At 34.8% G+C, this 20,774-nt stretch overlaps 2 protein-coding genes across 2 annotated transcripts; one reads left to right on the plus strand and one right to left on the minus strand.

Moving 5' to 3' along the window:
- The first annotated feature begins 1,964 nt into the window (after positions 1-1,964).
- LOC113520359 (protein male-specific lethal-3) lies at positions 1,965-10,846 on the plus strand. Its single transcript, XM_052898133.1, has 14 exons — positions 1,965-2,406; positions 2,817-2,995; positions 3,686-3,810; positions 4,346-4,463; positions 5,351-5,481; positions 5,610-5,667; positions 6,028-6,153; positions 7,080-7,240; positions 7,677-7,842; positions 8,460-8,561; positions 8,882-8,990; positions 10,218-10,305; positions 10,516-10,600; positions 10,684-10,846. Exons 1-14 carry the CDS (start codon positions 2,305-2,307, stop codon positions 10,754-10,756), a joined length of 1,623 nt encoding a protein of 540 aa, XP_052754093.1. The 5' UTR covers positions 1,965-2,304; the 3' UTR covers positions 10,757-10,846.
- Positions 10,847-11,228: 382 nt separating this feature from the next.
- LOC113520351 (histone acetyltransferase type B catalytic subunit) lies at positions 11,229-20,103 on the minus strand. The gene is made up of 9 exons (XM_026905667.3): positions 19,956-20,103; positions 19,623-19,733; positions 18,599-18,768; positions 18,122-18,293; positions 17,871-18,030; positions 16,851-17,016; positions 15,948-16,096; positions 15,516-15,684; positions 11,229-11,828 (listed from the first exon to the last, which is right to left on the minus strand). Exons 2-9 carry the CDS (start codon positions 19,681-19,683, stop codon positions 11,661-11,663), a joined length of 1,215 nt encoding a protein of 404 aa, XP_026761468.1. The 5' UTR covers positions 19,684-19,733; positions 19,956-20,103; the 3' UTR covers positions 11,229-11,660.
- Positions 20,104-20,774: the final 671 nt, after the last annotated feature.

Below are 20,774 nucleotides of genomic sequence, written 5' to 3' on the forward strand. Positions count from 1 at the left end.
TGATTGCTTTCCCTTTGTCTTTGTGAGCAGTTTAAATCTGCAGTCATAGTCCTTATGTCACAAATATTAATAGAATTATCTGTTATGTCAGCATTTTTATGTTTAAGTTTACCATGTAAACTGTTCATGTAGTCAATATTATAAGCCACTAAAGTGGCTATTTTATTTTTAGATGATTTAGAAAGATACATTGTATCTTTTGTCAAATAAAAATCACTAATAAAACTATTAGTATCAAAAAATGTCAAAATGTCACTATGACGACATGTCAATGTATGTAATAAGTTATTCAGGTAATGTACCTTACTGTTAATTTTTTTATGAAAATGTCTATTTGTGTAAGGAAAAGCGCACAATACAATCTTATACACATTTAATTGTAATAAATATTCAATTCCTTTAATTACATCCTGCCTATTTAATTGAATACTATTACCAAAAAATAACACAATTGTGGTCATATTGTTCATTTTCGTAGACTTAATTTTATTTATTATTTGTGTAAATGATGCTTCTGGCATGCAGTAGTTTAATAAATCACCCTTAAGATGATACTTCAAAATAGACCCAAAGTTACAGCCTATTCTGTCAGAGAACACCATTGTGCTACTCTTAGGGTTACAGTCACTGGCACAAACACCCTGAACTTCATTTTCCAGCACAGTTACAACTGAATTATTATTTGATATATTTGTGTGATTACATGTACAATGCTTAGTCAACGACTCAAAACGGTCAGCATTGTATTTACTGACATCAATCAGATCATCCATTGCTAAAATATGCTCCTGGATTTGTTTCTGAGAGATAATATACTTTGTATTTAAATCATGAAGCGAAGATTCTAAACTATTGATTTTTGAAGTTAGGTAGTCTGTATCAATGTCATATAACTTTTGGCTTTCCATTAACTTATTATTAGAATAAAGCTGAATATCACCACGCTGGCTACACGGTTTGTATAGTAAATACGTAAGTACCACAATCACACCACGATACCTCGTGTTATTAGAAACCAGGCAACACACATCGGTGTGAAAAGTTAATTGAATCGACCGGAAATCAAACTCGGGACTTCAAATACGCAAAGTAACAAGCCTACCGCGATGCCATGAAAGTCATCCAATTTTTATTATTAGGAAACTATTTGTAATAAATTTCTATTTTTCTTTTTGCACGCATATAATGTGCTTGTATAAATAACTGTTTTGTTCCATACAAAAATGATGAAACCAATAAGCATGAGATCAACATGGAAGTAAACCATTTCGATTAGGGGAAGATTAAATAACGAGCATTAATATTTCCAATTTACAAGCAAGATCCATTTATCAAAAGCGTAAAGATTGACATATATTTATATTTTAAATTTTTATATTATTAGTAGGTATATTTAAATTTGGTCAGTACCTTAACCAGAGGAGAGTGGACTAAAGTAAAAAGAAATGGAATATTTACAGGCAACAGGTCATAGAGGGGAAGAGTCAATTTGGGGCATTAAAAAAATAGATGCTCTAAGGTTCCTTCAGCTAAGCCACATTCATTCAGAGAGTGATCTTAAATTCGGATTTTGGTAAAGAATACAGGTGTACAGATATGTCCCAAACGTAGGTGGCATATAACTGATGTAACCCACTTATGTAACTTTCGTTGGGTAGCAAACCATTGTTGTCCACATATCCTTATAAACTTTCGCATTTGTAATAATAGAATAGGATTAGGTTAATTATACCTTCTCGACTTCGCCCGTTTGAATCGTTATATTTAAAGTAAGAATATGACCGAACAATGTGCCTATCTTCATTCAAATGTGTTCAATAGTTTTTACGTGAGAAAGTATAAAATATATCAGAATCACACATAGCTGTACGAATAAGTTTCTTTGCATTAAACCGTGACTATTATATGTAAAAAAATAAGCTGTCAAACTGTCAAAACAAAATGACAACTTTGATATATGACAATGAAACAAGAAAAAAAACCGCAAAGCGCAATCCAGCGCAAACTGAAACGCGACGCTACTTTGATTGATTTCGATAAACAAAAGCGATTTATATCCAATAAAGATTACAGAAAAGTTACAAATGTCTACTTATAACGTAGAAAAATATATGTTCAAAAGTAAGGGTACAATATCAGTGTTTTAGTGTGTAATAAATATTATAGGTGAATTAAACAAGTCGAAAATTTCAAGAACAAACATTGGATTGTTACAATTACATTTTGCACTGCTAATATAGGTAATTCTGACTGATTCTTGAGCTCTTTAGTTGTAGGATATTATAATTATAAATAGAATAAAATATGGTTTCGACACGAGGCGTACGTTACAAGTTTAGTGAAGGAGAGCGTGTGTTATGCTATGAGCCAGACCCTACAAAAGCTAAAGTTCTTTACGATTCCAAGGTAAGCTTATATATGAACTATGTACAACTAAAGTCTTGAAACAACTGTAGTCATTTACTAAAACGAATTTATCAAGATGTTTATTTAATTTTTTGTTGTAAAATTTTCACTGCCGCCAATACTTATTTCAGTATCACCGCCTTTAACTTGTCTTTCTCTAAAATTATATATTTTTTATAATTACTAATATTTACCTATATAACACAGACTATTATACTATCAATAATAATATAACTGTATAGCTTTTATCTCAGACTGTCTGTGTGACCGGGATAAAAAATAGCCTATAGCTTTTTCCATCCTATATAGTACATGTATTCCAAATTTCATAGTATTTGGTTTAACTATTAAGACACTGTAAAGTAACAAATAATAAAAAAAAACTCACTTTCACATTTATAATATTACAGGTGCTAGAAGTTATAGAAAGTAAAGACAAACGTGGAAGACGCACAGTTGAATACCTAATTCACTTTCAAGGCTGGAATTCATCTTGGGATCGTTGTGTCAGTGAAGACTTTGTTTTAAAAGATACGGAGGAAAATAGACAGTTACAACGAGACCTTGCTGAAAAATCACAATTACAGCTGTGAGTTGTTTATACTTTAAAAACAAAATTTGTTCTGTATTTTTTTTACCTATATAATACTTAATTTAATAAATATTATTATAATTATTAATACTTCATATCATAAGGGCAAAGAAAGACAGCACCTACTTTTTCTCTTGTTTTTTCTAATCTGAAGGATTTTGCATATAATCCTCTATGGTTTGAAACTTGCAATATGGTTCAATATATACTTGTACTTTATTCCACTGTTTTTATTATCTTTTCTTCTTTTAATTTAATTAGCTGTCACCAATTTTATTTGTTGATTCTAATGTTGTGGTTAGAGAGGCAGAGTTAAATATTTTTATTATCTTTTGATTATTTGTTTATGCAATTGATTTTAAAATGACAATCTCAAGTATATAGTGACATTTCTAAAAACATGTATAGGCAAATAAAAACATTTTTCAGTGAAAACAACAATCACAAAATACTTCATCCCTAGACAAATTACAAATGAATCTATTGCTAAAATTGCTAGCAAGTCTATGAAATAGAATAAAATGGCCATGTACATGTGTCTTGTTCCTTCTAATGTGGGTGGTGACTAAATATTATCAATCAATAGATTTGTTTATAGCTTGTCTAGAAGGTGGAAAATTTTATTAAAAAATATTTATTTAAATGAATTAATCTAAGGCTCTAATGTAGAACATATTTTATACACAGTGGTGCCTATCTATATCGACGGGAGCGTAAAAAGGGTGGTAGCTCAAATACAATTGCGGGACCTGCAAAACGTGCTCGTCATGGCTTCAGCGATGATGGATCCTCTAGCAGCACACAACCTGATGGTATGCATTTTGTAAGCTCATTGTCCATGAGGCCATAGCAGAAATGTCTAAATCTATGTCCATATAGTGTTTTTTTCATGAGATTATTTTAGTTACATGAATTTCATAGCACATTTTGACACATCTATGATGCTACATTTCTGTAAACAGTAGGCCCTATATAACATTAAATAATTTTTAAAAGGAACTTATAGATACTGCTTCTCACTAAATTGAGTTACAGCAATCAACAAAATATTTGTAGGTCTCAGAAATATATTGCCGTATTTAAAGCTCTGCAACCTCTGCCATACATGTCTATGTGCAGAAGTTCTTTTTATGCAACTTAGAATGGCAAATAAGCTGACAGCCCATCTGATGGAAAATGGTAACCATAGCCTACAGACATGAATTGCTAGGAAAGTCAATTCTATCATCAGTTAATTATCATCAGTCATCTTATTAACATTCATAATAATTCATATATATGTATGTAGAATATAAATTATAACATTGATGTAGCTAATTTAAGCTATATGAATGTTGTACAAAACAGAAGGTGAGACTGGTGATACGGATTCATCATCTGGTTCCGGTTCTAGCTCACAGCCGCACTCGCCTCCCCCACACGCACATCTTGGACGAGCTCACATACCTCTACCTTCTGCTCTCAGGTACCTAACTTACTAATTTTAAAATGTATATATATATATATATATGACAATTTAATATTTTGCTATACAAATAAAAACAATTACTTAAATTATAATAGATATCTGCTTGATGAATTTTAATGACAGGTGTAATCAGAAACATGTTATTTATAGGAGGCTTTCCTACAAGTCAACAATCTATACTAATGTTATAAAGAGGTAAAATTTGTAAGTTTGGATGTTCAGGGTAATTTCCGGTACTACTGCTCCAATTTTAAATGCTTTTACTGTTAGAAAGGTATATGATCTATGCTGTAGACTACTTTTTATTTTGATAAATATATATTTTCAATAATTAATCACAATAGTTGTAAGAGAAGACTGCAAAAAATCTGCTGCTACCGGAATGAAACTTGCTTTACAAAAATGTCCGCGACACCATATATCTAAGTTTAATATCTCAGCCAAAAAGATGATTTTTATGTTAAAAGTAAAATAAATTGTACAAGCCATTCATTTTAAAATTTTAAAGAATATTAGGGCAATACTTTCACACACGTCCATATACCAGCCTTACTAAAGTGTGTTGAACACTTTAAAAGTTATACAAACACACATTGCACCCGTGCGAAGCCGGGCGGATCAAATAGTATTTAATAAGTATAGGGGGCATAAACTATCTTAAAATTTGAAAACATAACAACAGCCGAGTTTATTGTGACTTCGTTATGTTCATTTGTTTTTAAAAACAAATAAAATAAGTTTCGATTTTATTTATTAGATGATGGATTTTGTACTCGGTCTTATCTCGCCTGATGGTATATGTTGGTAAAACCTAAGATGAACTGTGCTTACCCAAATGGTTCAACTAATTAATTACCCAGTTAATTGCTTTGTTTTTTGTACAGAGACCGATTGACATTCGACTATCACCTGGTAGTGAAGCGGGGTCGGGTGTCCGTGCTGCCGGCGGCGCCTTGCGCGGCGCAAATCTTGGAATCGTTTGTGAAGTGGTTCGCGCGCGCCGGCGCTTGGCACCCGCCACACCCCTCGCACACCGCACACACGCCCCGCACGCCCCGCACCCCCCGCACACCCCACAAGCTCCACAAGCCCCACAAACCCCACAAACTCCACAACCTGTACATACTCCACACACCCCACAATCCGCGCGCGCCAAGCACGACCCGCCGCGTCGTCCCGACCTCCTCGACGTCTCTTGCAGGTTGAAACTTTATCTAGTTTGTTATAATTATATATAACATGTATATAATAAATATTTATTGAGGTTTTTAACAAGAATAATATATACTATAGTGGAATAAATATTTCAAATTAAAATAAAATCATTCACCACCCACCTGATAGGACATGGTAACAGACTCCTGTAGACATTGTGTCCACCCACAGTGGTAAAACTGATACTCATGAGAGGTAATATTGTCATTCTTCAGAACTAAGGTGCTATGCCTGCTTTTGCTGTAATTTTACTGCCATATCCTTGAATCGTAACATAGTCATACAAACTTATTTATTAAAAACATGCTGGCCAAATTTAAAAGCAAACGTTATATATTATCCACAGATTAAATTTAGTACGCGAAGTGGCGGATGGTTTACGGGTGTACTTTGATTTCGTTCTGCGTGGACATTTGCTGTACAAACAAGAATTGAATCAATACCACGAAATATGCGGACAGTACATTGAAGAGTAAGTTACAAAACATTTCGTATATTCCAGTGACAAAAATATTATTAAATATTTTAGATTTATTTTATATATCATCATCATTTCAGCCGTTATCTATCCACTTCTGAACATAAGGGGAGTTTTGCCAATAACAATGGTATTAAATTCCAATATGTTTCAAGATTATGAAACTAAATTAACATTTAATTATTTAAAAACGACAAGGATACAATTTTATTCTTCTATTTTGGAAAACAGACACCAACAACATATGATATTAATATCATATATTATATTAAAGTCTGCAATCTCTTAAAGCAGTGAAAAATCTAGCTTCTAAATCGATGCAATCAAAAGATACGGCCGTTTATGTTTCATTTATATTGCATATTTTGACATTCGCAAAGAGAAAACCTGTAGAGTAGTTCCCGTTGACCTAGAATCATGAAAGGAAAAAATCCGAAAACCGTAAATTTGTAGTTATTTCACAAAAAAATTTAAACTTGATGATTTTCTTCGGAATCCTCGTTGCGCAAATGTGTCTCGCACTTGACCGGCTTTTTTATTAAGTTTTATTTAAACAAACTATATAATACTACACTTTTAACACTATCAGTATAAGCTGGCGGGCCACCAGCGAGGGATGAAAGTATGACAGTTAGCCAAACGTGATTGTTGGTGCAATGGGTCTGTTTGACCTTTATTATTAACAATTCCCTACCCTCATATATAATATATTGGATTTAATAAAAAATACATACGAATCCAAACTTAATATATATAGAGTATGTACTAGTTGTTTCCATAACTTCCCCAACCACCTGTATATACATCCAAGTATATAGAAAATGAGATAAAATCTTCCCTCTCCCTTTTTTACTCTTATTCACTCACTCTTTTACGTGGAGATCTAATTTTTTACCTTAAATGTATTGTTCTATAATCAGAGAGATGCCAGAAGACGTCATTAAATCAGAAGTTGAAGATGATGAAAACAATTCCCAAGATGACGGTACATTTGCTTCAGCTGAGGAAGACTTAAAGAGCCCTAAAATGCCTGAATATTCTCATTTACCACCAGATCCTGTTGAAGGAGAGAAACCTGCAGGTGAATTAACTGAAATTCACATTTTAATACCACAGGTTCCCATATTTTGGCTACACATTTTAAACCTACTTCACTCAGAATGTCAAATTTTTGTTTATTTTTAAAAATTTAATGCCTTTTAATTTCTTTAAATATATTATACCCTGAACTGATTTCTTAAATAATATTTTACTAATGGACAAAGAGGAATTCCCTCGAATATGATATATAAAAAGATTCTATTCTTTTTATATATCATATTTTAAATTTCTGATTTAGATTAGGCCAATATACATGTAATATGTAGATTGCATAAGCCCAATATGTAATCTATTTAGGTAAAAATGGAGCATGAATCCTTCTCTTTCCACATACTCGTATAAAAATTCCAAACCGTTCAGAAAATATGAGTAAAATTTTCATAACGACTATAATTACAACGCCAAGTGTATTTTAGGTTTACCACAAACGAATAGTTATGAAGAATCGCCGAAAATAGAAGCAAACGATAAATTATCCACTAGAAATGATTCAACTAGTGAAGACAATCAGAATAATACGTGGGCATCGGCGAAAAGCCGCGAGGGTCGCTCTGTGACGCGAAGCGGAAACGTCGCTAGGAGGTAAGTCGAACCTTCATATATTTTTTATAATTATTTATCTATCTTGTAAAAAAAAAATTATTACGAGCACGACCTTAGACTTTGTATTCAAATGCATTTGTCGACTCTTGCCATTACGACAAAAGTTAAATTATTATAAATTTCGACTCGCCGGTCTCGACTTCATGATCTTAGAGGTCTAAAAATTGAATAATATACCACTAGGCCACAATACTAAAATAAATAGACATATCCAATTATCACTCTACGCATATGTATTTTTTTATACAACTTAGAATTGCAATCAAGCTGACGGCCCACCTGATGGAAATAAGTAACCGTCGCCTATAGACATGAGCAGTACCATGGACATAACAGAGAATACTGTTTCGCCCATGATACCCCCATGCGTTGCCATTCCTGAGAACTCAGGTGTTATTCCTCTGTACCCAGTAAATTCACGCCATATCCCACCCTTCAAATCGAAACACAGCCATGCAAACACAACTGCTTCACGGTAGATACAAACGGTACAACATGGTAGAATGTACTTACGATGTATATATAAGTCGGAAAAGTAACATACTATGAACTTGCATCAGGAGCCAGATTTCTAAATATACATTATCGTTGTTTAGACTACGCTCTTATAAGTCAGCGGTGTCACAGTCAGAAAACGAAGAGCCAGCCCCTTCCACTTCTACGGGTGAACCACGCACTTTTGAAACACTTTCCTCCAGGTAATACATAAATATTTCAAAATCAGTAAATAATGCTGAATAGTACACTGTGTACAAGTAAATTGAAAATATTCGTCGTTGTATCTCCTTTTTTGCTAACGAATTCTGATGTTCTAGTTCTTTCTTTTTGAATTTTTTTGTCTCCTCTCTCTTTCCTTTTTTTAATAATTTATGTGTATATATTTGCTTTCTTTCCACTAAATCTGATATTTTCCATGCATTAAAAGTAAAATGAGAGAGGACAAACAAAAATTAGTTGAATAGATTATAATAGTATTGTAGAGCTACGTTGATTTATGTGGTGTGTCGTGTTATCGCAGCGTGGGCAGCAGCGGTTCGTCGATGAGCGAGAGCTGGTCCCGCCCGACGCAGGCTACACCGGCCGTGCCCCCTACCACGCGGACACCTCTCTCGCTACTACTTGATAAGGTACCATAATACTAATACCGTTACATATTATTAAATAATACCGTGTAATGTGTATAATTAAGAGCATCCTGGAGTGTGCACGGCCAACCATGAAAACAAATATTTGCCTTATATGAAAACTAAATTCGCAACCAAAATAAGGCATAGTGTTTAACCGTTACTCCTTTTAACATTTCATATCTGGATATAGGCATAGCCGTATTAAGGAGGAGAACAACGCAGTGGGGCATCTTGGAGCCACAAAAAGTTAAACTTGCGATAGACAGCTGTTTAATATATGTTTAGAGATCTTCCTACAAATGCTTGTCTAACATTCGTCCACGTGACCGCGATATGTTTACTGACCGAGATAAAAAATAGCCTATATCCTCCATCCCATATAGTACCTATGTGTATATCAAATTTCATAGTGATTAGTTAAGTAATTAAGGAGCTAGAAGGCAACAAACAAACCTTCTGTTTCATGTTTATTATTTTTTATGGGTATAAATGGAATGGTAACCCCATGCGGGTTATCGGTGTACACTGGTGAGGCACCAGTTTGTGGTCAGATACCTACCTACCAGATCTGACCACAGGCCCATCGTGACAAATTCCATAGAATTAACCACGATGGATTCCAGGAGAAATGGTATGGAGATCAACCTAATTGATATTGCTAATGAGGCTGCAAGACCTCATTATTAACAATTACCTTCCCTCCTTTCTATAATATTAGTAAGGATTGTTACAAGGGTTGCAAGCATTTATAGTCTGCTGTGGTCACTGCCATCAGGCCGAATGCATATTCGGTTGCCACAAAAAGTAAGAAAATACTATAATTATTATTTATTGAATAGTTGCAACTTAATCCACAATTTATTTTAATATATCAGTATTATACTAGGGATTAAAAACAAAAAGTTAATTATGTGTTAAATAATTAAATTGTGGTTCCACAACAATAACCGACTTCAATTATGGTGATATCAATCAATTAAAATAATAATTCAAAAACTGAATGTCTAGTTTTAATAAAAATTCTTTGGGACCAATGTGTAAATATATCCTTTCAGATAAAGAATTTTCCAAATCGGTTTAGAACTGACGGAGTTATGAGGTAACAAACATGAAAAAATAAAAAAACTTTTTTTTTAGGTTTGAAAAAAAAGAACTGACTATATTGAATAATCTAGTCCTATAATAATAATGTTTTCCAAAAATTATACATATTAATCATTCATTTAGGTAGCGAAATGGCAGATAATACCCCGTGAAGGAACCGAGCATCTCCCGTGTCGAGTTTACGGCGCAATACACCTCGCTCGGCTTTTTGGTAATAAGAATATTAATTTATTTCTTTTATTATATTAGAAACGTCGTAACAAGAACAATAGAAACCATAACGATTGTTTAGATTTTTTTGTCTGACTAAAATTACTTCATCTTTACGAATTTCACAGTTAGATACCACTGTAGGTATGTATAATACGTAATAGTTCAAACATAAGTACGTTTTGGCTAATAGCGATTTTTATATTTATAGTAAAATTACCGGACTTCTTGAATGCAACGCAGATGCCAGACTTCAAGTTAAAGTTAATTCTGAAACACATTGATATGTTTGTTCAGTAAGTACATTCCTTTATTATTGTTGTCTGACAATCATATCAAAATCTATCATTCTAAACTTATATTTCCCTTCTTTTTGCAGATACCTAGATGAACATAGTGAATGGTTTGGTGAAACATATTACATAGCGGATAATACGTCGCGTTCTCATTGACCCCGGAATAAAATAAGAACCAGAATTCAAGAATTCATTCCAGAGTCATTAAAATAATGTGTATATATATAAATACAATAATTTCCTTAATTCTGCAGTTTCTTTTCCCCTTCAGTATTTGAAAGGACCACAAAAAATACCAGTCTAAAGCACACCAAGATATAATTTCGTGGCTGGTTTATAAAACAATATTATTTTATGCCCTGTGGTCCCGGTACAGAATACCTATCTACCCCTTCCTTTCCCGTAGGAGTTGTAAGAGGTGACTAAGGGAGGACGAGGGTTGAACAGCAGCGTTCCTCTTGAAACATCTCTAAAGCGGTTGCTAATCGCCTGCCAACAATTACTGGCAACCGGACTTATCTTCAGCAGTGGACAGTTATAGGCTGATATTATGATGATTATTATTTTTGGCTACTCATAATGTTGTTAGAAACACGTGATTCTGAAACTATTATCAAATAAAACCACATTGTTAAATTGAAAACCGAATTTATTTCAAAAATATTTCGTTCTATTTGACTGTGTTGACAAAAACTATTATTCAAAATTTAGAGAATTTTCAGAGCTATGCCGTAAACATTCATTGACTGAGATATTTATAATTTCTTCGATTAATTATTTACCAACAACATTGCAATACAATTACTTTTGAAAACATATAGAACATCTTTTGTTTATAGAGTAAATCTTTACATGCTAATGCTGTTGCCACCATTCGCATTTCATATTATTATTTGAAATAAAACATAAGAAAATAGACATGAAAATTTATAGAATGTGATCGATTCATTTTCAAGATTCTTTAAAAATTTTGACTGCAATGTGTAATAATTACAAAGTTGCAATTTATAACATATTTTATTATAAATTTTGTGAACAAATTGAAATCAAGGAGACGCAATCAAATCTGCTCCATCCGATGTATGACGCGACGGTATTCGTCCTCAAGCGCTATATATTGACTGGCTAGACGGCCTTGCGTCTCACTGACACCTGCCGTACTTATGGTAGCTGCATACTCTTCTGGAGATAACACTTTTTGAAGCTTTTTCATTTCTAACTTCTTTTTCTGCAAATTGCAATCAAATAATAGTACTACAAAGTACGAAAAAATAACAGTAATTGGTTAAGATAGATAAAATTGGATAAATTCAAAAAATTTAACAATAAATATTTTGGGCAGAAACTCAAACACCCCACTTAATCCAATAGTTATCTAAAAAATGAAATTAGGACCCATATTATGAAAATCAAATACATTCAAAAAGATACCATATTACAAATTCAGCTCAGTTATTCATTTTTTTTTTTTTTTTTTTTTACAACACAGGGGGCAAACGAGCATGCGGCTCACCTGATGGTAAGTGACTACCGCCGCCCATGGTCACCCACAACACCTACGGCATTGCAGGTGTGCTGCCGGCCTTTTAAAAAGGAATATGCTCTTTTCTTGAAGGTTATGTTGTCGTATCGGTTCGGAAATACTGCTGCTGGAAGTTGATTCCAAAGAGTGGTTGTGCGAGGAAGAAAGTGCCTTGAAAAACGCACGGTGGAGGACCGCCACTCGTCCAGATGGTTGGGATGAAATTTTAGTTTATGGCGGGTTGTACGATGGTGAAAATTTGCAGCAGGTATCAATCCGAACAATTCTTCAGAACACTCCCCATGATAAATTCGGTAGAAGATGCACAGAGATGCAACATCTCTACGCAGTTTCAGTGGGTCGAGCCGGACAGTAAGACGCCGACCGTCAACAATTCGAGCTGCCCGACTTTGAATGCGGTCTAACGGAAGGAGTTGGTACTGTGGCGCTCCTGCCCACAGGTGAGAACAGTATTCCATGTGTGGCCTCACTTGAGCTTTATACAGTTTCAGGCGGTTTTCTGGCGTGAAATACCGTCTCACCCTATTGAGCACTCCCAACTTTTTGGAAGCTATCTTAGCTTTTTCCTCCAGATGACCGCAAAACTGGACGTCGCTAGATATATCGACGCCAAGAATCCCCAGACTCGACTTATTATCAAGGGAAGTGCCCTGAAAGTGAGGTGATACGACAAACGGTGTCTTTTTTGCGGTGAACGCGCAGACTTGTGTCTTCTTAGGGTTAAAGTGAACAAGATTGCGTTCACCCCAGATCGAAACTTTATCGAGTGAAGTTTCGATTTCAGACACAAGTCTGTTCCGGAGCTCATCGGTATGTGCCCGCGAGATCTTTGCATGACCGGTGTATAATGCATCTCCTGTACTGTCGTCCGCATAACAATGAATATCACTGATCTGTAACATATCATTGATATGCAGAAGAAACAGTGTTGGAGATAGTACACAGCCTTGCGGGACACCAGCATTCACAGGTTTTAAGTCAGAGCATGCTCCGTCGACTACGACCTTAATGCTACGTTCCTTAAGAAAGCTGGCGACCCAACTGCACAATCTCGCAGGCAACCCAAACGAAGGTAGTTTTGAGATTAGTGCCCTATGCCACACCCGATCAAAGGCTTTCGCAATATCCAGACTAACAGCTAAGGCCTCTCCCTTATTCTCGATTTCCACTGCCCATCGGTGTGTTAAATAAACTAAAAGATCACCAGCCGAGCGTCCCCGTCGAAAGCCGTACTGGCGGTCTGAGATCAGCTGGCGATCCTCTAGGTACCGGAGCAGTTGATGGTTAATAACTGATTCCATGACTTTCGAGAATAAGGAAGTGATAGCTATGGGCCTATAGTTAGCTGGATCTGAGCGGTCTCCTTTTTTAGGGATCGGATGCACCAAAGCAGTCTTCCAAAACTTTGGGACTATACCTGATGAGTAACAGAGCCGAAAAAGACGCGTAAGAACCGGAGCCAACTCTGGTGCGCACGTCCTTAGCACAATTGGAGGAATGCCATCGGGCCCGCTCGACTTATGGATTTCAAGGGAGAGAAGTGCTCTACGCACTGATCTTTGCGTGAATTTAACATCCGGCATAGAGCTCCTACAACGCGGGATGGTCGGCGGTAGTTTCTCCCCGTCATCCAATGTCGAGTTTGATGCAAAGAGAGATCCAAGGAGATCGGCCTTCTCTTTGGCGTTCAGAGCCAACGAGTTATCCTCCCTGCGCAACGGTGGAAAAGATGACTGACAGAAATTCCCTTGTGCAGCTTTGGCAAGAGACCAGAAAGCTCGAGATCCCGAAGGTAAACTAGCCAATCTCTTGCCAATTCTACCAATATGCTTTGACTTCGCTGTGGCCAAAACTCTTTTGAAGGACCTAGAGGCAAAGTTATACTTCTTTTTAAGGGCACTGATGTTAGGATCTCGCGATGCCACACCTTTGGCCCAGGCTAGGAAGCACTCCTGTTTCAGGCGAGATGCTATTCTACAAGAGGCTCCATACCAGGGCTGGGATTTCCCACCGACAGGTACCACAGAGTTAGGAATAAATAATTCCATTCCCTGAAGCACCACATCGGCGATGGAATTGGCGATGGCGTTGGGATCCCCCAGTGCGAAGCAAACCTGCCTCCATGGGTAAGATGCGAAAAAATCCGCATCTCATCCCAATCTGCCGACCTGTAGTGCCAAACACGACGTCTACCCGTAGAACGTGGTGGAATCGGACTTATGAGAGGCACCTCACTCCGCACCAGACAGTGATCCGACGATCCAAGCGGAGCTTCGACGGAAATCACATAGTTGTCTGGGTGGGTGGTCAGCAGAAGGTCCAGCAGTGAAGGTGGATGGTCCAACACATCAGGTATTCGCGTGGGCGAGGAAACAAGCTGCGTCAGACCATAAGCCAAAGCAAAGTCATGAACAGATCTTCCCGCATAGTCGGTTGTACGTGAACCAAGCCATTCGGTATGGTGGGCATTAAAATCGCCAAGAATCACGACTTCAGCGGAAGGAATCTGTTCGAGCAGGGAATCTGTAGCCATTTGGACGTGCTCAATGAGTTGGTCGGTTTCGATGTTACCGCTGTGGGACCTGTATAGGCATGCATAGACGCGAGGATGGTCATTGCAGTCTACACGCAGCCACAAAATAGACAGGTCCGTTCCTTCAAGAGTTCCAAGGCGGCGACAACAGATATCCTCTCTGACATACGCGCATACACCGGCACGCGAAACAAAACAATGTTCAAGTTTATAGCCCGGGTACGTCAGGTATGAAGTTTCGTTTGGAGAGGATATCTGTGTCTCCGTTAGAAAGAGCAATGCCGGCCGCGCCGTTTCTAGGTGATGGTGGACAGCGTTTAAGTTAGAATGTAATCCCCTGATGTTGCAGAAGCTCACATTGAGCGAAGGGGATGCCGTAGAAATCTTGCTCCGTTTGCCCTTGGTTCCAAAGAGCGGAATTTTGCCCCCCCAGAATACGCAGGGCAGCCCGAGCGTGGTTGCTCGAGGGAGGATTCTCCAGCAACATGGTTACTGGTACCTCCCTGGGGTATGTTATTTTTTTTTAATTCCACTGCCATGGTTGCGTGTTGTAAGATAGGGGGACGGGGTTGGGGAAAGGATTTTAGGAATAGGAAAGGGATGGGTATGGGATGGGCCTCGGACTCCCTCACTCACCATACGGAATGTGATCGCACTAAAAGTGCAACCACTTAGCGTCGGTATTCTGTGAGGGTGTGGTACTTCCCCAATTCATTCAATCATTTCTATCAAGTCTATTGGATTAATACTGACAACATTCAATATTGAAGTAAGAAAAAGGTAATGAATCACATCCCCATGTTATATGCCTTAGAATCTTTATAATTGACCACACTTACCTGAAAAGGAGCATTAAGTCTATTCTTAACAACTAGTCTATAATTCAAATAAGCAGTCTTGTCCGATGTGTTTGTATTCTTAAGTCGCAATATCTCGTAAACCCTCCGCGCCTGTTTCTTGTTTATCTTGAATTTTAAACATGCTTGATTCGCCATTTCAGGTGAAAAACTGAAATTTATAAAATATTTTTTAATGACCAATAAAGAAATTTCTAAAATACTAATACATGACTATGTGTGATTGTATGACACTTGTAAAGATGTTTTTATGTTAGTTACTCGATCACACTTAAATGCCTGAATGGAATTGAATGAAATAAATACATACCCATATACCAAATGTAATTCAAGATACCCAGATTGTCCTAATTTAAAATATACAATATACATGTGAGTAAGATCATGGAAAAGTACTAGTATTTATTAATTTACCCTTGAAATAGTTTATCCGGTTGAAAAGCTGGTAGATTTTCACAGTTTTTGGCATCAACGTAATCCCTAATCCTTTGGAAATCCTGAGATGGATCCTCCACAGTGATGTCCACAACGTCAGGTAAAATAGTAAAATGGGAGTATATTGCCTAAAAATAAAAATATTTACATTTACTATGATATATAAAATTAGATTACTTATATAATTAGATTAATTACAAAAAGGGACTTATTTGAAGTCATAAGTAAAATTTTTTCACCATAAATTATTAATGTATTATTATTATTCTACAAATACTTAATGTTATAATTTAATGTAATAATGTCCACATGCTGTTAAAGCAGCTGAATTGGTCCCTACACAAATTTAGCTACAATGATGGAATTGATTCTGAAGCGCTAATTCTCTAAAACTATTTCTAAAATTAATTTATTATTTAATATAATTGTATGTACATGTTTGTCACAACACAGTAAATAAAAAAAAAAAATGTAAGAACCATAGTGAGAATTTGTACAAAAATCATTCGCTTGAGTACCTCTGTCCCATTTGTGTTTCTACCATGAAGCAGTTGTGTTTGCATAGCTGTATTTCAATTTGAAGGGTGCAATATGGCAGTGAATTTACAGGGTACAGAGACATAATATCGTAGTCCTCAGGAATGGCAACACATGGGGGAGTATCATGGGTGAAACAGTATACTTTATTATATCCATGGTACTGTTCATGTCTATAGATGACGGTTACTATTTTCCATCAAGTGGGTGTTCAGCTTGTTTACCATTTAAAGTTACATAATAAAATATTAGTTAGTCAATCATGAAGATTCTTTTTTTTATTCCTATATCGAAAGATAGTATTAATACTTTACTATTTTCGTGAAACATAATCTTAAGGAGCACCTGCAAGAGCTGCGCGCAGAGGCCGAGCTTGCGGAAGGGCGGTAGTGTGAGCACCTGTGATATGCGCGGGCGCGCGTGGTGCGGATAAGCATAGTACCGGTATACTGTCGCGTAACCCGCCGTAGCATACCGCCACTCACCTTCGCTAGTGGCGTACTTCTCAAATCTACAATAGAAATAAACAACTTGTTGGGCAGTACTTTTTAATAATATATTGTCTATAGATTTTACTTTCAACTGAATTTAAAAAAACAGTTCTCAATTCGTTGCATTTTTTATGTTTGTATATCCTACCTCCATCAGTTCTAAAGCAATATGGATTTTTTATTTGATTTGAGACTGGTCCCATAAAAATTTTATTAAAATCGGTTCAGTACCCAATTTAGTTTTTAAATCAAATTAACCATTTTTGTGGGGCACAATCTTAAATTATTGTAAATTCATAACATGCCAAATGACATTACCAATGACCTGGTCCCCAAACTAAGAGGTCGTGACTAACACAGAGGTCGTCATTGTTTGCACATAATGACATCACATCTCATTGATTTATGTTAATATACATACATAAATGAAATTGTAACTATCTATATTATCAATGAAATGAAGAACAGCACAAATTAATTCGACTTTATTGTGAACTATGTTCTATTACACATAATGACAGATTATATCTTAATACCCCACATAATAATAACTTTTTCCATAAAATTTTATTAAAATAAAAGTGGTTCTATAAAACACTGACATAGAATTATTGATATATGACTAAAAATTTATATTTAACAAAAAAAAGATTAAGATGTGCAATAGTAGCTAAAACAATTTTTTTTTATTTCCGCCTGTTTGCATTTGTTCCAGCATCACACAAACACTACTATACCAAAATGAATCCAAATTACATCTGGTATGTTTTATTATTTCCACATGTGGAGTCACAGGAAAAACTAGTTTCTAATACAGAAGGTTTATAAATATAACATTAAACGATATATTTAATAAAAAAAAATATCTACTTACACAATGAAAAAATTCCATTGATCGTCATCTACATCAATAAAAGATGCTGCATCCACATACCAGAGAAGAAAAGTCTGTAATCGTTCATGGAAAGCAAGAAAACCTGGTGTCGATGTTTCACAAAAGTACACTTCAAAGGTTCTTTTATTTCCACCATCATCTAGAATTTAAAATTATTATTTATTCTAAAATATTATCATAAAGATAAGAAACTATTGAAGCTATAATGACAATTAGGGATTTAAACTTACTAGGTGTCACTGTAAAAGCATGTAAAAGCTGACCATGTGGTGTAAATGACTTGTCTTTATCTAACAAAGAAATAAAATGGTCCAAATTTGTTACATATCCTGGTGCCAGGACTTTTTTTAATGCTCCTTCTACGTCATCTGCTCTCATCCCATCGGACTTACTTGGTTCAATCTATAATAAAAATTTTGAAGTATAAAAACTAAAAGATCTCACAAAATAAAACTTACTACATTGCTTACTTTACATTTCTGATATTTATTATCTGACAAAAATATGTATATTTACATTTACTATGTAAAATAATTTTATAATATCTAACTATATATTTATAAACAAAGCAGCAAAAGCCAACATTTCCATATATTGTTATAGAAACTACTATACTCCATCAGTTAAACAGCTCTAGTAATCTGATTACAAACACTTGAATACCAAGCACTCAATATAATATTAAAAAAAAGACAACAAATTTATACCTTATCTGTATATTCAATACCAAGATATGTTTGAAGGCTTCCTGCACTGTAATATAGTCTAATATGCAGATCTGTATAGCCAAATATGTTCTCATTTTCTCCAAACACTTGATGACACATTTCTGGGCCAAAACTGGTATCATCATTTTCTATATCTGCTACACATTTCACTGCAACAAAATATATATTAAACATGCAAGAGACAACATATTGTATAAAAAAATACCATTATTAAAATTATGAATGTGTGTGTATTAATATAAGTTTTATAGACCTGATTTTTATGTATTTTGAATTATTTGAACATTTTTTCAAAAGATGAAAATGGAAAGTAACCATGCCTGCTCTAACAGTATATGGTGGTACGGCACCAATGAGAAATGGTAGGTGAAACATGAGGAAGTTGATCTGTTAAGATATATGGCTAGCAAGTTTTTATTTTTCAAAATTATCTCATTTAGTGGCACACAAGATATAAAATATTAAACTCAAACATATTATACATCATCATTATTTTTAAGGCCAATTTCAATTATATAAGGTTAAGAAAGTTGCCTTCCACACTGGTTTTTATTCAGTCTTATTACTATTACAAATAAAAAATATTAAAAATATGTCAACTATGTAAAGTGAGATAACTTTTAACTATATATTATAATATAGATAATTTATTTCTACATCACAATTCAATTAATCAATATAATATAATACAATGATACGACTTGACCCCTTTCAAACAATCTGTATTCTAAAAATCACAATAAGTATCATCTGGTAAAACTTTGTCAGAATCTATGTATACTGTATACATACATTATGACTAATATATTATAAATATTGATAGACATAGTTTCGATATTTAAAATGAAAAAAAATATAAATACTATTTAACACCCTTTAAAAAGCTTTTGGAAAAACTATATTGGCATGTGTACCAATCTGTCGCGCTTGGCCATCCACCAAAAAATCAACACCAATAAACAGCATTTAGCGTATTAAAATTAGCTATATCTATTTAACTTACCTAATTTGAACTCCAAAACTTCGTTTCCATCTACAACTAAATGGCACAATGCGTCGGTCATTTTTAATTGTTAAAAATGTACAATATCATTCCAATAGGGCTTCACAGTTCCTATTCCCGCGCAAAATCAGAAATCAGAAAATAACTATAAAGTAGGTACGTATGTCAAAGAAACTGATAGCTATTTCCAGAACTCAATTTGCTGAATTATAACAAAATATTTCTAATGCTTTATTACAATACTTTTTAATTAAATTTATAGTAATTCATTAAAATAATGGACTTGTAACATAAATCATAATTTAGTTAAACTGCAAAATAGATAACACTCACCAAAACTCAACGAATAAAATAAATCAAAGACAAACAACTTTTAAATATAGAATATAACAGCTCTTTGTCTGTCTGCCAAACAAATGTCAGGTGAAATCTACGAATAAGGATATTGGAAGGAATATTTACGAACGAAAGGATATTTACGAACAAAATTGCGAAGCATGAGCTGCTGTATGGGCAGAGCCTTTTGTCTTTCCCTTTTAGAATAAACAAAACCAAAAATGTTGTTAAAAGATGTAATTCTAAGATGTAATCCGAAAACTCTATCGATAGAATCCTACTCTACAGTAATCTTAGACAATTTATAATAATTCACCTCCACATAAATTAAAGCTATTGCATAGATATATATGATATTTTTTTTTGTATAGATATTTATATTTGCCGTAAATATTAATCTTACTCTTTCTAAGCAGTCCATTATTTTTTTCTGTACTTTCTATGACAACACTACTGTCATTTTTTAATAGATGATAATAGTATCGGTATACAATGGCGGGGCACCAATGAGAGATTATAGGTGAAGATGAAGCAGCTTAGTTAGCTCACCGTGACGAATCTAATAATAAATCAATCATAATGGTTTCTAAGGGGAACCACAAGGAGGTCAACTTGACAAGGTACATTGCTAGCAGTGGGGCTACTAATTCCCATTATTGACAATCCCTTCTCCCCCAACACTATTACTGCTAGCAGAAACTCGGTATACGGTTAAATTATAATAATATAATAAATAAATAAACCTATTACTATTTATAAGACAGAGACTATATTTTTTGGTATTCTATACCTAACTAATTACAAGATACGTATTTT

The sequence above is a fragment of the Galleria mellonella genome, unplaced genomic scaffold (genome assembly GCF_026898425.1).
Source record: "Galleria mellonella isolate WM207_F2 unplaced genomic scaffold, CSIRO_AGI_GalMel_v1 utg40, whole genome shotgun sequence".
Lineage (NCBI taxonomy): Eukaryota > Metazoa > Arthropoda > Insecta > Lepidoptera > Pyralidae > Galleria > Galleria mellonella.

Excerpts from the sequence above, each read along its gene's own strand:
- LOC113520351 (XM_026905667.3), bottom strand. The coding sequence starts at position 19,683 with ATGACCGACGCATTGTGCCATTTAGTTGTAGATGGAAACGAAGTTTTG. Across the intron at positions 17,017-17,870 it reads CAATGGAATTTTTTCATTGT|ATTTGAGAAGTACGCCACTA; the intron begins GTAAGTAGATAT and ends TTTCTATTGTAG. Across the intron at positions 16,097-16,850 it reads TCTGCGCGCAGCTCTTGCAG|GCAATATACTCCCATTTTAC; the intron begins GTGCTCCTTAAG and ends TTTTATTTTTAG.
- LOC113520359 (XM_052898133.1), top strand. The coding sequence starts at position 2,305 with ATGGTTTCGACACGAGGCGTACGTTACAAGTTTAGTGAAGGAGAGCGT. Across the intron at positions 3,811-4,345 it reads TAGCAGCACACAACCTGATG|AAGGTGAGACTGGTGATACG; the intron begins GTATGCATTTTG and ends TGTACAAAACAG. Across the intron at positions 5,482-5,609 it reads GCGCGCCGGCGCTTGGCACC|CCGCGCGCGCCAAGCACGAC; the intron begins CGCCACACCCCT and ends ACACCCCACAAT.